The following is a 16827-nucleotide window of genomic DNA, read 5'->3' on the forward strand; positions in this document are numbered from 1 at the left end:
GCAGAAGAGAGAAGCGCGAGACGAGATGAGAGCAGACACTCCAGTTGAAGCTGAAAGCAACGCTGTTAACGTGAATGAAGGACAAAAGTGGAATATATCATCCGAATGCCTTATATTTCCAGTCTGCAGGTGAGAGATGTTTCTCAGATTACAGAGTTTAACATTAATCAGCTCCAGAGTTTACATGTTAAAGGACCAATGTAATGAAATGTGTGTGTGTCCTGGTTTATCATTAGAGTGTAATAATATGTTGGCAGAGAGTTTTTCACAGACTCTTGACTCTATTACACCAATAAAATGTGCTTAATGTGCCACTTTACAGAAGATCTCAGACATCAGCATAATGAATGAGGTGAAAACAGGGAACTTTTGGAGACAAAGAGGCTTTTCAGCAGCTCAGTTAAACATGATGGTCCTGTTGTTTCTCTCAGACTTGGACAGGAGTTGAACAAACCTTGTTTTAAATGCAATTAATATCTAACTTGCATTAAAATACTCCATATTCCTGACAGAAAACATGTGTTCACTTAATTTAAGTGTAAATGTAAATGTAATTTAAGTAATCCAACGTAAATTCAGTAATTTATCTTTGATTTTTCCAGGTCTGGTCCTGTGGGCGTCAGTATCTCACAGTGATCACAGTTCACACCTGCAGTGAAGCCCCTCCCACAACAATTCACCAATAAATACTGGGAATATTCACATCATCCTACAAGAGAAGGACAAACTCCAGGTGTAGCAGCTGAAATCTGTGTGACTGTTAAAGATGGAGTTTATTAAAGAGGAGATTGAAGACATGAGTTATCCAGATCCATCCAGAATAAAACATGAAGATACTGAGGAACAAATAGGTTGGTGTTCATTCTTCATTCTTGATTCTTCATTATTGACTGCTTTAGTAGCTGTGAAATAATAAGCAGCAAAAGATCTTTTTTTAAAATTTGGGATTTCGTGTTTCAAGTCAATGTTGCTTGTGCACTTTTCCCGTTTAGAATGGGCAACACATTTCTATCTGGATACTTTATATCGGTCGTGGGCCCAGTGCGACATTGCTCAAAAAGTTGCCCCGTGTATCATCATCATCTTAACTCAACTGTAAATGAGGAAAATTATATGAATGATATGAAAATAAAAAATCAAGAGAAAATGAATCCACTGCATCAATACTAATTTGTGATAATTTTGCACAATGCAAAGCAATTTTTAAAAATCATTGTAAATATTAAAATTTCAATCTTAATTAAATGATGTTATTATAATTGCATTAAATGATTGGTTTCATGCAGCTGTGACTTCACCCTTGCAGGCTCACTATTGGCTGATTCAGAGGTTGAGGGCGGCCATTTTGGGTTGACATCATTGTAGTCGTTAGTTTGAAACACTTAAGTGCCACTTTAGTCAGTCTTAGACTTTGCTGAAGGTTGCTTTTAACTTCTTTATAAAAGTCTCCTACTCTTAGACAAGTCCTAATTTTTACTAAGAATTTTTTGACACTTAAGTTAAACCTCCCGAAACTACTAGTGTCGCGGAGCGGGAGTGTTACGGATACTCGGTGTTGCCATAGACAATAAATAAATAAATTTGGTAAATAAATATAAACAACATTTTTTTATACATCACACAAATATTTACAACACAACAGAGGTTGGCTTAGCTTGAGTTTTTGCTCTGGATTTTGTTGCTTTTAAGAAAAAAAACCCCTAATTTTTGCCTGTTTAGGTTCGTCACCTTCTCCATTGCATTTTTACATTTTTACCATTAAAGTTACTACACGCAAATCCGTGTTTTTTTTTTTTTTGGTTGATGTTGTTTTGGGGGGGAATATATTTCAGGGCCCAATGCTAAGAATTTTTTTCAGGGCAGGGCTCCAGACTAACTTTTTTCACTAGGAGCACAGTGGCCCCCAACTGAAAATTTTAGGGGCACAACCAGAAATTTTAGGGGCGCACACCGTAAATCAACATGCTAAACAAATCTACTAATTTCCACTGTATTACTAATAGGGATCGGTATCGTTAAGGTTTTAATAGTATTACTACTCTTATCGATACTGCTTATCGATCCGGTACTTTAACAGTATTCTTATCGGTTCTTTTTATTATACTTTATATATTTTTTTTATATATATTAAAAAAAACAAAAACATAATTAAGAACATAATTCACATGGCTTTATAATCTGAAGAGTAAAATATCTATAGCAAAAGAAACCGCAAAGTTTGAACAAAAATATAAAACATCTATGTGTAAATGGACCAGTGTGCAGGCATTCGGAAGCTCTGCTAACATTAATATTACAGTAAAGAACAAACCTACAAAGAAATCTAATAAAGTAATGAAATGTAAAATAACACTGCATAGTTTTCACTGTATAAATTGATAGATTAATGCTTATAAAAGCTTAAGTTATTCATTCAAGAGATGTGAATATTTTCTATTTGCCTTTTGTTCGATTCGAATTAATGGCTCAATCGTCAGCAGGTTTATTAGACGCTGCCCCTTTAAGACCGATCGAATGTAGAACTAATACTATCATATTCTCCTATTTCTCCAAACTATTTACGCCCATTTAAGATATAAACTGTTAAAATAACTACTCTCCAATCCGATCATTTTGACACCGGCTATTTGTTGTTTATTTGATGGTTTAGGCTTCGTGTGAATATTAAGTGCAAGTCGGTCCATTTCGCAGCACACACACATAAGCCGCCTTGAAGTTGGAAACGGCATCTCTTGCGCGGATTATTGTGCATTTAATAGCTCTTTATTATCAAACACATCCCGCAGTTTAGCAACAGTAGAGACTGCAGTTTACAACAATCACTGAATCTGACGTTTAGTTTAGGTTTAAGGAGAAATGACAGCGCAAGGCTGTGAAGGGAAGGATGAGCTCGACGGAACACGGCTATAGGAATAGTTTTACCTCATACCATCTTTTTATAATTCTTGGAAGCCAAAATCGAAAATAAAATTTGATTAATATCACAGCACATCCCTTAAGTTTAAGCAGACTAAACTTTTGTTTAGTTCTTGGCCATCGTCCCTCATTAAGCTGACTGTGCTGTTGTGTTGCTGTAGCTCCACGTGAGAGAGCGCTCGCTTTCGCTCTCTTCTGGATTGCGAATGGCAAAAATGCATCACGGACAAATGGTTTAATATTCTCTCATATAGAAACGGCTGGCAAAGATAGAATTTGCCAGACATAACGTCTATCAATTATAAATAGTAAGTGTATTTTCTGAATTTCTCCAGTACCGACAGTAGGCAAATGTACTGGTCGCACATGTGCGACTGGATGTAAAATTCAGTCGCACACTCTCAAATTTTAGTCGCAAAATGCGACCATTTAGTCGCACTCTGGAGCCCTGCAGGGGTTCAAATTTTTACTTGCCCTGTCAGAATTTTCACTGACCCCACCACAAAAAAAAACGACAAATAAAATAAAATAGGCCTAGTATTGTTTTTGAGCCATATAAGCTTAATAAATAAGGTTATGACTCTAAAAACTAATATCCTAACTCATATATTTTTTTTTATATTGTTAAAGACCGTCAGTAATAAAATAAGAACAAATAATCAAATTATGAGCAAAAGCACAAATAAATACAGCAGAACAAACATACAAATGAAATAAACAGTTATTTTCATGTAGGTCTAAACTAGATTGTCAGGTACAAAAATAGTAATCAAATGTAAAATATCACTGCATAGTCTGCATAAAATTATATGTCACTGCATAAAAATACAGATAAATCCTTTTTAAAATTAAAAATTTTTTTTTTTTGTTTGTCTTTTGTTATCTCAATATTTATATAGCCAATGACGATATTTTCCGGCTTTCCGTGTGTTCACTGTTATACGGTAGGGGGCGCTGTAGCGCATTTCCTGCACGAGAACAGAATCTCCTGATCAAAACACTGCCGAAGAAGCAACGTGCGATATCATAAGCAGATGCATATGTAAAATAACTCGATCATCACCATTAAACAGCATATACATCACAACTGCCTAATGTTATTGAATGAACTGTCAACCCAGGACGAGCTCTAGGACTGTGAAGCTTTGGGGTGTTGATGGACTCGATCTACAACATCTGTGTTTTGTTCATCGTTCAGACATAACGATAGTCTTTTACAAAAACTTGATTTTTTTCAGCTTTATGCTCAAAATGTTGCTTTTTCATGAAACTTGCAACATTCAAGTGTTGATTAAAAAAATAATATATGAAGCTGGAATAAAACAGTGGGTCTGTTCTTTCTTTTGATATATTGCATGTTTAGATATTCTGTGGACCATTAAAACTTACAAACTTGACCATAAATACTGGCGGTGACTGGCAAATTTCATGTTTACGTTGATTTAAAAGACCTAACCGACTATGTTTACGATGATACTCAACAAGACAGGCATTTTGATATAATTTTGTGTGAATATTCGCGCACTGTGAGACGCGTGGCCGTGCGTGTGTGTGTGTGTGTGTGTTGTGTTGCTGCCCTTTGCGAGTATCAAACTGAGAGACACTTTCTCGTCTATGAGCGCTTGGCTTGAATATTTAAATTGGCAAGGCTTAAAAATGCGCAAATGATCAGTTTCCCTGAAGATGCAGCTCTGGGAGTGTCTTTCACGCTGGCACTGAACCATCGGGCAATTCTTATTGTCGACCGTAATGACAAATATTTTTTGTCACTCATTCAGGGGGGGCGGGGGGTCGTTTTGGGAGGGCGGGGCCCCCCCTGAACAATGGTAGGGGAAACACTGATGTTATTATAATTGCATTAAATGATTGGTTTCATGCTGCTGTGACTTCACCCTTGCAGGCTCACTATTGGCTGATTCAGAGGTTGAGGGCAGCCATTTTGGGTTGACATCATTGTAGTCGTTAGTTTGAAACACTTAAGTGCCACTTTAGTCAGTCTTAGACTTTGCTGAAGGTTGCTTTTAACTTCTTTATAAAAGTCTCCTACTCTTAGAAAAGTCCTAATTTTTACTAAGAATTGTTTGACACTTAAGTTAAAGCTTAACCCTTGTGCATTGTTCAAATTCACTACCCTTTCATTATGTTCGTGGATGAAAACATCCACTAAATTAAACTGCTGTAAAAATGTATCAGATAATTTTTTTTTTTTTTTTTCAAATTTTTGTTGCATAAATCTAATAATCAAACTCAGTCCTGATCAAAACTACTAAATGTACAAAAAAAATCTAAAATAGAAAAATATTATCAGGATTTTAACTCTTTAATTGCCAAGTTCATAATTGAGGTCACTGATTTGAGGGTACAAAAAACCCACAAAATGACTTATTTTCAATATAAAATGTGATTATGGACTGGATTTTTTTTAACCTTTTATCACAGTCTTGGACATGTCAAAGATTAGAATAAACATTGGCTTTGATGCATTGTTAGTTTTTGTGCAGCATCAAATAAAAAAAAAGTCTCCCTCATTTAATCTTCGCGGCTGTTTTTGCCCCATTGACTTCCATTATAGCCACATTTTTTGATTGCATAGCCATGACACCATATACTCATGCATTTTTGATTGTTGATGGTTTTCCCTGTTGGGAAGTGGTAAACTGTGTAATTTTTACAGTTGATAACCAGGTGGCACCATTAACACTTTAGATAGGCCTGTGCAAAAAAAAAGCTTAGTTTCTGGCTTTTCTATGGACTTTTATATGGAGTATAACAGCATATTATTGTGTGTGTGTGTGTGTGTGTGTGTGTGTGTGTGTGTGTGTGTGTGTGTGTGTGTGTGTGTGTGTGTGTGTGTGTGTGTGTGTGTGTGTGTGTGTGTGTGTGTGTGTGTGTGTGTGTGTGTGTGTGTGTGTGTGTGTGTGTGTGTGTGTGTGTGTGTGTGTGTGTGTGTGTGTGTGTGTGTGTGTGTGTGTGTATGAAAGAGAGAGAAAGAGAGACTTTAACGTCAACTTACCTTGATATATCTGAGAAAATCAAAATATGCACCTCAGCTCTCAGAACTACATGGAGTAAACAAAAACAAAGTTATTATGTATTTATGCACCTGCTGCCTTTTGATGGAGAGAAGTGCAGACTAAACAAAAACAAGGTGGATTTAAACACTTGCATGCCATCCTGCTGGTCATTTGATGGTGAGAAGAGCAACATGAGAAGGGGCTTGAATTGTACCAAAGTTTTAGAAATGATTATGCAGCTTGACCCCTTCAGCGAGCTCCATGATGTATTATCTTCTCCCTCTGACACCACAGACTCAGGAGAGTCAGATCCTGATTTTGATGTGGCACCCTCATCATCCTCTCCAGCTTCCACTGAAGGCGAGGATGATTCAGAGGATCCTGCATGGATCTGGGTGGATTCGGAGACTGGTCGAAGTGGGGTTTTTCACCAATGTGGAGACAACTTCCTTTCTTCAGCCTGCCAGAGGCGTGACTCGCAAGGGTCCAGGGTCCTCAGGCAGGGCTGGACAGGTAATCTGGCATACCGGGCATTTTCCCGGTGGGCAGACGCACTTTGGGGCCGATACAAGGTTATTTATTTATTTATAAAATGTTTTGCCACAGACTGGCCCATCATGCAGGGACAGCGGCCCATTGGTTTGTCTTCTGAATTGACAGGCCAAAGCGAGAGAGACCTTCCCTCCTCCATAGACTGTGTCCATATTAGGCGCTGTTTAAAAATTTGGGCGCATGAAACTGCAAAAGGCGAATATCCGCGCAACAGCGCTGCCGCAGACGAACGTACGCTGCGTTTCTGCTGCTCTATGAAGTGATGAACCGGCACTTTGACTCCGAATGTTGTTTTATACAATCGTGTGATATGGGAACATTAAAGGTTCTGTGGTGAATCAGCTGAAAACAGCCGCGACCATGTAAATACTAGCACAACCAAATTCAATAGTTTATTATTATTATTTATTTATTTATTTTCGAAATCATATACCTATGGTAATGAGGAGCATGATTTTACCTGTGACTACCATGCCCATACAGTTAAATGAAACTGTGACTACCATGCCCATACAGTTAAATGAAACTGACCTACAGTTAAACTCAGTTAAAATGTCATTACACTCTAAAAAAAAAGGTTCTATATGGCACCAAAAATGGTTCTTGGTTCGTAATCATAGGGCAACCTTTTTTAGTGCTATGTAGCACCAATATTGTCGCATACACCTCCATCGCATGCTGGAATGTACGCTCTCTTGGTGTTAGTTCTGACATGGACTGCGTCTCACCTCGTAAATCAGCCCTGATTGATGCAGAACTACTCCGACTTAACATCTCCATCGCTGCCCTGAGTGAAACCTGGCTGACCGGTGTTGGTTCTGTCCGGGAAAAAAACTATACTTTATTCTGGAATGGATACCCAGACGGTGACAGACCAATGCACGGTGTTAGTTTTGCAATCCAAAACAGGCTACTGTCCTCAGTGGAAAAACCTGTGCCCATCTCCTCACGCCTCTCCTCTGCGCCTGCACACAAACTGTGGCCCAGTTACAATCATAGCTACTTACGCCCCTACACTGGCTTCTGATTTAGATGTAAAGGAATCTTTCTACAATCAACTTAGCGCCATTGTATAGAAGACCCCCTCAACTGAACGTTTGATGATCCTTGGTGACTTTAATGCCCGAGTGGGTGCTAACTCTAGTGCATGGCCTGACATTCTGGGAAGCCATGGATATGGCAACATGAATGACAACGGTCAGCGCTTACTGGAATTTTGTAGCACCCACAAACTCTGTGTCCCCTCCTCATTCTTTCAGGGCTCAAGCTCCTCCAAGGTCACCTGTCGCCATCCACATTCTAAGCGCTGGCACCAACTTGACCATGTACTGGTGAAGCGTGAACATTTGAAGGAAGTAACACACTGCCGATCACTACACTCAGCAGACTGTGACACGGACCACACCCTTCTACGTTGCAAACTAAGGATGGTCCCAAACAAGTTTCATTATGCCAGGCCTAAGCCTACTCCTCGTCTGGATGTTTCTGCAACCTATGTTCCTGCGTTGCAGCATGCATTCCAGGAACTACTTGCTTCCAGCTTTGACTCCTCACCTCCTCATGCAGACATCACGGCTGCCTGGCAGCACTTCCACTCTACTACCACAAAGGCTGCTTTTTCCATCTTTGGAAAGCGATCCAGATCCCAGCCTGACTGGTTCAAAACCCATGCCAGCCTGCTCCTACCTGAAATTGACTCTAAGCGCTCAGCCAGACTGTCCTACCTGCAGCATAACACTCGCTCAAATAAAGCAGCTTTGAAGCAGGCATGCCGCAATGTCCAGCGGGTCACTCGCACACCCATGCAGGCTTACTGGAGCACACTGTGTGACCGTATTGAGTCAAGTGCATCCATTGGAAACATTCGAGGAGTCTTTGAAGGACTGAAAGAAGCCTTGGGCCCATTCCCTAAAAAATCCTCTCCACTCTGTTCCCTATCAGGTGAACTTCTGACTGATTTGGAATCTCAATTGGCGAGATGGGCAGAGCACTATAGCCTTCTCTATGCTCAGCCTGTCACAGCCAACACACTGGCAATAACCGCGGCTGTTCCTGAGCTCCCCCCTATGTCTGATCTGGATGCAGATATTACCATTGAGGAAATCAAATCTGCAATTAAAGCAATAAAAAATAACAAGTCTCTCGGAGCTGACGGCCTCCCCCCTGAGGCTTATAAGGCAGGCGGTGATGTTCTTGCCTCTGTCCTACATCATCTGGTTGTGATGTGCTGGAAGAGTGGATATCTCCCAGATGTCCTTAGAGATGCCAACATCATCACCATCTATAAGAACAAGGGGGACCGTGCAGACTGTAACAACTTCAGAGGAATATCTCTGCTCAGTCTTGCTGGCAAGATATTTGCTCGCACTATTCTACCACGTCTACAAATCCTTGCTGACCGTATCCTCCCTGAAAGCCAGTGTGGGTTTCGTGCTGGCCGCTCCATAGCAGACATGGTGTTCTGTGTTCGTCAACTACAGGAAAAGTGTATTGAACAGCATAAACCTCTGTTCTTGGTGTTTGTATACTTGACCAAGGCTTTTGACTACGTTAGTCGATCTGGACTTTTCCTCATCCTACAAAGACTTGGCTGCCCTCCAAAGTTACTGAAGGTGATCACTAAGTTTCATGAGGGCATGAAGGCAACTGCACACTCTGAAGGCACTTGCTCTGAAGAGTTCCAGATAAGGTGTGGAGTAAAGCAGGGATGTGTCCTTGCTCCTACCCTTTTCGGAATTTTCTTCTCTGCCCTACTACGCCGTGCCTTCCCTGATGACTCGGGTATCCTGCTACACACCCGCAGCTCAGGAAAGCTGTTCAATCTGGCCAGACTGTGGGCAAAGACTAAAGTACGCCATGTTCTGGTACGTGAGCTGCTTTATGCTGATGATGCTGCCTTTGTTGCCCACTCAGAGGCAGCTCTACAACTACTCTGCTCATCTTTTGCCGCTGCATGTCTAGAGTTTGGTTTGCAGATCAGTCTTAAAAAAACAGTTATCCTTGCCCAACCTGCAACCCTGAACCCTACAGTATACATTAACAACACACCTCTATCTGTGGTAGACAAATTCACCTACCTGGGTTCCACAGTATCAAACAACAATAACCATGACACAGAGCTTGACATGCGCATTGGGAGGGCATCATCGGTGTTTGGAAAATTGAGCAAGCGTGTCTGGCACAACAAGAACCTCTCATTGCTCCTCAAAGTCCGTGTATATCATGCATGTGTACTTAGCACCTTGCTATATGCAAGTGAGACATGGACAACTTACAGGAGGCACGAACATCGCCTAAACGCCTTCCATTTTCGCTGCCTCCGCTCCATACTGGGTGTATGCTGGAAGGACCATGTGCCAAACTCTGTCATACTTGGGAGAACTGGTTCCAGTGACCTGTACACCATCCTTCGTGAACGCCACCTCCGTTGGACTGGACATATCTATCGAATGAAGGACACCCGCCTCCCAAAAATCTTGCTGTATGGCGAGCTGGCAAATGCCCCCCGCAAACATGGTCGCCCCCGTCTACGTTTAAAAGATGTCATTAAGAGGGATCTTCAGGCCTTCTCCATCAACCTGGACAACTGGGAGGCACTTGCAATTGACAGACCCAACTGGCGTGCTGCAATTGACAACGGCCGCAGGGACTCTCAGGAGTCCTACAAGTCATTTCTGGAAGAGAGAAGCTCAAAACGGGAAGCAGTTCGTCGCACTCGACATGAACGGCCATAGTAGTAGTAGTATTGGTGCTTCAGTGGTTCTTCAGCGGTTCTTCAGAAGTTCTTCACCGGTTCTTTGACTAAGGTGCTATATAGCACCTCTGAAGAACCGCTGAAGAACCACTGAAGCACCAAAATTGGTGCTATATAGCACTAAAAAAGGTTCCCCTATGATTACGAAGCAAGAACCATTTTTGGTGCCATTTTTTATTAGAGTGTAGGGTAATTAAATTATAATTCAACAAAACAGCTTTAAAGCCTGGATCCCATGCATTAAAGGGATAGTTCACCCAAAAATGAAAATTCTGTCATCATTTACTCACCCTCAAGTTGTTCCAAACCTGTATGAGTTTCTTTGTTCTGCTGAACACAAAAGAAGATATTTTGAAGAATGTTTGTTAACAAGCAGAGAGAGAGCAACCATTGACTACCATAGTAGGAAAAAAATACTATGGTAGTCAATAGTTGCTCTATCTGCTTTGTTACAAACATTCTTCAAAATATCATCTTTTGTGTTTCGCAGAACAAAGAAACTCATACAGGTTTGGAACAACTTGAGGGTGAGTAAATGATGACAGATTTTAAAAGCAGTAAATTCACTTTAATGTATCCTAGCTCAAAATCAGTGGTTTACTGTCAAGTGCATTTCTGTGTGACAAAAGTGCAATATTACGTTTGTTATCTGCATTTGCAGTAAATTCGATAATATCCATCATTAGTTGTCCCTGTCCTAGATTTATTTATTTACTCCAATTTAAGGCCCTAACCCCAGTTAAAACATTCAAGAGGGTCTCATGGGCCTGATGGGCTGGATTTGCCAGGGCCGAATTTTAGCCCCAGTCCAGCCCTGTCCTCAGGCAAAGTGTGGACTCCCCTCTGGACCTGTAGACGCCAGCCAAAATCAGTCGCCCCATGTAGGCACAGAGATCTGTGGAGTCTACCCCAGTCCAGTTTCTCATTGTGCGGCGCTCATGGTGGTTTGTAATGCTGACAATGAGGTCAATCATCTCCTCCGTAAAAAACAGATTGAACACAGAATCCACGTTCTGGACCCTTGCGATGGCATAGCACGTCGGCCCTGGCGTCACACCTCTGGCAGGCTGAAGAAAGGGAGTTGTCTCCACATTGGTGGAAAACCTCACTTCTCCGTTTCTCCCAATCCACTCAGATCCAGGATCATCTGAATCCTCCTCGCCTTCAGTGGAAGCTGGAGAGGATGATGAGGGTGCCACAACAAAATCAGGATCTGACTCTCCTGAGTCTGTGGTATCAGAGGGAGAAGACAATACATCCTGGAGCTCGCTGGAGAGGTCAAGCTGCATAATCATTTCTAAAACTTCAGTACAATTCAAGCCCCTTCTCATGTTGCTCTTCTCACCATCAAATGACCAGCAGGATGGCATTCAAGTGTTTAAATACACTAACTTTGTTTTTGTTTACTCTATGTAGTTCTGAGAGCTGAGGATTTTCTCAGACGCAGGTAAGTGTGCAGAGGTATCTCTCGCTCGCTCGCTCACACACACACACACACACACACACACACACACAATAATATGCTGTTATACTCCATATAAATGTACATTTTTTTGACACTTAAGTTAGAGAAGAGCATTTCTGAAAGGTTTTATAAATTCAGGCCCAGTGGCCGTATTCACAAAATATCTTAAGGCTAAAAGCAGCTCCTAACTTGTCGATTTAGGAGAAACTCTTAAAAATAATGGGCGTGTCAGCCCGTATTTTAGGACTCCTACATTTTTGCTCTAAGAGTGCTTCACAAACCATTTTAGTGCAAAAACTAGCTCCTAAATCAGTGAAAGGCTAGGAGTAGTCAAGAGGACTCCCAAGCCACTAAGACCAAATCACATACAATACTAGTGGTTGTTGCCTTAATCCGCCCAAAGACACTACACAACATTGAGGCAATAGTGATAATTTTTTTTTTAATTAAAGATACATTTATTATGTCGGATTACCTGTAGCAGTTTTTTTTTATGAGTTCAGGGGCCGTATTCACAAAACATTTTATCTTGGCAATCAGAGTTTTCCTAAATGGTAGTAAAAGTTCTTAGTTACAAGTTTTAAGTTTTTAGTTACAAGGTTTTCTCTTAAAACCTATTCACAAAGCTGCTGAGAGCAACTTTTACTAAGGAATAGAGAGAAGTCTTAAGCAAAAGCCCTATTCGCACGGGATTAGTATTATATGGGGACCTTGTGTGATTTAGAAATGACTCCCCCACATCGGAATTTTGCGTTGCGCATTCGCACGGGATAAGCAAGCCTGTGATTTTACTCTAATTTACTGACTTATCGCCCGGATATGATGTCCGGATATGTTTTTCCGTTATAGATATTACTGTATGAAATTATAAACAGTCGTATCGATATCATTTTGATTGTTTTATAGTAATAAAAATAATTTAGTTCAGTTAGAGAACAGACGCTACAATTAAAAACTGAACTGAGCAATATACAGCGGATGTTTCCTTTTCAAAGCTAAATTTAAAAGCGCCCATTTAAGCGAGTTTGTCATTGTACTGTTCTGTTTTTGTGTTTTTTGTTAAGAATAATATTAAACACACCATTCAAGCAATTTACTCCTTAATTGGTGCTGATTCTAAAGTGAAAGTATAATCCGCGCGGCCGCACAGGAATTCATAACGGTGCGCATTAAATGCAGCCTAGCTCCATTCTTCGTGAAAGATAAAGATAGAAATGCGCACAGGAAACAAAAACCTTGCAAAATTAGATACGATCCGCCTAATCCTGGCCAAATCACAGAGATGCCGATTCGCACAGGACTAATATTATCACAGGACCTCAGTGTTTGGCGAAATATGGTAGGTAATTTGCGGGGGAATTTTTACTTTACAAATTACAGACATGGCCGATTCGCACGGGATTAAAATCACAGACATTCTCTGCAATTATTACAAATCACCAGAGGTCCCCAGATAATACTAATCCCATGCGAATAGGGTTAAAGAGTAAGGGAGGGGTTGACCTCGTTGCTATGGATGATGTCATCAGGCTTACTAACTATGACCACAGTGGTTGGCTGGTAGGGGAGGGGTGATTTAATTATAGAAGTATTTTGTTGAACGAGGTTTCATGTTGCTATATTCAAATAAAATGTTTGAAATTAGAATGTTGCCATATGCAAATACAGATTTTAAAATAAAAATGTTGCTATATTCAAATAAAGATTTTAAAAGTAGGCCAAGTGTCACTAATTAAACTAGTATATGTTCAGCTAATTGTCTGCCTCTTAAATGTCTTCATCTCGAGAGATTGCAGAATTCAAGTGACAAATTATGTTTTATAAATAAAGTTCGGGAGAAGCACTAATCTAATCAGCTTGAGTATATACATTATAGAAGTGGCGGTTCTAGGGGAGGCCAGGGGGTTCCAGTGCCCCCGTATCAACAGCCATTAGGATTGTTAGTGATTTGGTCTTAGTGGCTTGGGAGTCCTCTTGACTACTCCTTGCATTTCATGGATTTTGCAGCTAGTTTTCACGCTAAAATGCTTTTAGGAGTCCTAAAATTAGGACTGACACGCCCATTATTTTTAAGAGTTTCTCCTAAATCGGCAAGTTAGGAGCTACTTTTAGTCATAGATGTGTTGTGAATACGGCCCCTAATGTCTTGTTTTCTGCTGAGTGTTTTTAATTTAAATTGACATTTAACCTGACTGAACTGATTCTGACTACTTTATATGTTTATTTTAGACCAGATGGAAGTGACGGAGCAACAGCACAAACTAAATGATGTAAAGAAACTCCGTGACTTCAAAACTCAAGAAACAGAAGTCAAAAAGCTGCACACCTGCTCTCAGTGTGGACAGAGTTTCACACAAAAACGAAACCTTATCAGACACAAGAGAATACACACTGGAGAGAAACCGTATACATGCACTCAGTGTGGAAACAGTTTTACTTACGCATCAACTCTCAGTGTTCATCTGCTCCGTCACTCTGGAGAAAAACCATTTAACTGTGATCAGTGTGGGAAAGATTTTATTTCATCATCAAATCTAAAAAAACATCTGATGGTTCATTCAGGTGAGAGACCTCATGTGTGTTCTCTCTGTGGAAAGAGTTATTCACGGCTAAACAATTTTAAACTGCACCAGAAAACACACACAGGTGTGAGAGATCATGTGTGTTGTGACTGTGGGAAGAGCTTTACTGCATCCTGTGAACTGAAACGGCACCAAAGAATTCACACAGGAGAAAAACCTTACAAGTGCTCATATTGTGACAAGAGTTTCAATCGGTCTGGAAACCTGAAATCACATGAGCGACTTCATACTGGAGAGAAGCCGTACCAATGTACTCAGTGTGAAAAGAGTTTCAGAAATGCAACAGGTTTCAGGTATCATCTGCGCATTCACTCTGGACAAAAGCCATTTAACTGTGATCAGTGTGGTAAAGATTTTATTTCGCCATCAAGTATAAAAAAACACCTGATGGTTCATTCAGAAGAGAAGCCTTATGAGTGTTCTCTCTGTGGAAAGAGTTTTTCATGGCTAAAGAGTTTTAAATTGCACCAGAAATCACATGAAGTGAGAGATCATGTGTGTTGTGACTGTGGGAAGAGCTTTACTACATCTAGTCATCTGAAACTACACCAAAGAATTCATACTGGAGAAAAACCTTACAAGTGCTCATACTGTGACAAGAGTTTTAATCGTCCTGGAAACCTGAAATCACATGAGCGAGTTCATACTGGAGAGAAGCCGTACCACTGTACTCAGTGTGAGAAGAGTTTCAGAGATGCAACAGGTTTAAAAAATCATCTGCACATTCACTCTGAAGAAGTAATCCTTTAGCCTGGGAAAACCCAGACAACTTCCGGCAAATTTAGATTTGCTCTGCAAGTAGTCTGGCAAAGACCCCATTCAAACCCATTTCTAAACCCTAGAAATCGCGGCACCAATTAGAAACGTTGGGGCGGGCTTTAGACGATGACGACAGCGCAGCGACATTGAAGCAGATTTGCCGCTACTGTGGAGCATCAATCGTTCGAATCAGCTATCGCGTCTGTTTTAAGCGATTTAAACTTTTCCTTTTAGTTAAAACCCGAGCAAAGAACAACACTCAAAGCCTTCATATCTAAAAAAAAGATGTTATCGCTGTCTTACCGACTGGATTCGGCAAAAGTTTGATACCAGCTTGGCCCTTTGGTGGCTAAACGAATGGGTCTTAGCGAGAGTCCTCTGGTAGTGTTAATGTTTTACAAAATATAGTTTTAAGTCCTTTTCAGGCGTGAATGTAGTTGTTTAAAGCTCAAATATATGGTTTATTTATAAAGAGAGCGCCTTTTTTAAATTTTATCTGCCGTTTTCGGAGTTGTGAGCACCAGTGGCGCCTTTCCTCGGCCAGTCCTTCTGCCGTCTGCCGCTGGCTCTGACGTCTCTGTAGTGGTTAAACCGTCTCGTCTTGTTTAGATCTAACGGCTGATCTTTGCTCTCATTAATCTATAATTTGTTCCTAGACAGATCGTTTTGTCTGAGGGCAAAGTGAAGTTTCATAACTTTATATTTTTAAGATATTAAACTTTACCGTTGTAGTCTCCTAGCGCTGACTTTGACTGAATTGCTTTATTTATTGTATAGCTTCTTATACCGTTTACTTATAGGCTACTTTTATGATTGCTATGGATGATCACACATAAACTGACATTTAACAAAAAGAGACTGGGTTGTGTTTTGTGTTATATTTAATTTATTACAGTGATAATCATAGCCTATATTATGTGTGTGTGTGTGTGTGTGTGTGTGTGTGTGTGTGTGTGTGTGTGTGTGTGTGTGTGTTTTTAAATGTAAACGAAAAGAGGCTGGGTTTTTTATATTTCGTTTTGTTATAAACATGCATTGAAGATAATATGCATTGCCTGCACTACATATACAAATATATACTGAGTGATACTGTCAAGAACGCTGCTTGTCCATTAGCAGACTAGGCGGACTAGTTTCCTCCCGTCCTCGGGAGTTCATTCTCCGGAGTCAAACTTGGTAAGTCACGGAAGCAAGTCAGAAGTTCGCGTACGAAATATGTCATAAAAAACACCACTGCCTCATTTCATAAAAAAAAATAATAATAATTAAACATAATAATAGCCACACGAATGTGGTTCAGGCAACGCATAGCTAGGCCTACATTGATTATCTTATATATTTATAATAAAACGAAGTATAAAACACCATGCCTCTTTTCGTTTACATTTTAAAAATAATATAAAAAAAAAATAAACATTAATATGTGGTTTAGGTAAAGTGACCAGATTTCTGAAATGGAAACCGGGGACATTTCCTATTTGAGAACACAAGTACAGACAAGAACGCATATTGAGAAACGGCCAGAGTCTCAGATGTTTCTCCGTCGCTCTGCATACGTCATCTCCCTCATCGCTCTGATTGGTTTTAGGTCTATCCAATTGCGCTGAGAGGCATTTGAGCGACGCCCGTTGGTGACGCCCCTTTGGAAATGATTTGTCTATGAAGCTTTGCCAGACCATAACTCAGTTACTACTGAGAATGGTCTAGTTTTAACCAGGCTAGTAATCCTTCAAATTCATAATGAAATGCACCAATCAGGCATAACATTATGAATATTGTGTTGGT

General features: G+C 40.3%; 1 protein-coding gene across 1 annotated transcript; it reads left to right on the top strand.

The window, feature by feature from the left end:
- On the top strand, positions 1–16281 carry LOC307130716 (uncharacterized protein). Its single transcript, XM_079823839.1, has 3 exons — positions 1–129; positions 603–851; positions 13931–16281. Exons 2-3 carry the CDS (start codon positions 767–769, stop codon positions 15031–15033), a joined length of 1188 nt encoding a protein of 395 aa, XP_079679965.1. The 5' UTR covers positions 1–129; positions 603–766; the 3' UTR covers positions 15034–16281.
- Positions 16282–16827: the final 546 nt, after the last annotated feature.

The sequence above is a fragment of the Gobio gobio genome (assembly GCF_949357685.1).
Source record: "Gobio gobio genome assembly, chromosome: 8".
Lineage (NCBI taxonomy): Eukaryota > Metazoa > Chordata > Actinopteri > Cypriniformes > Gobionidae > Gobio > Gobio gobio.

What these genes read in the sequence shown, in the direction of transcription:
- LOC307130716 (XM_079823839.1), top strand. Translation starts at nt 767, where the DNA reads ATGGAGTTTATTAAAGAGGAGATTGAAGACATGAGTTATCCAGATCCA. An exon ending in AGATACTGAGGAACAAATAG is followed by an intron (nt 852 to 13,930) that starts GTTGGTGTTCAT and finishes TGTTTATTTTAG; the next exon opens with ACCAGATGGAAGTGACGGAG.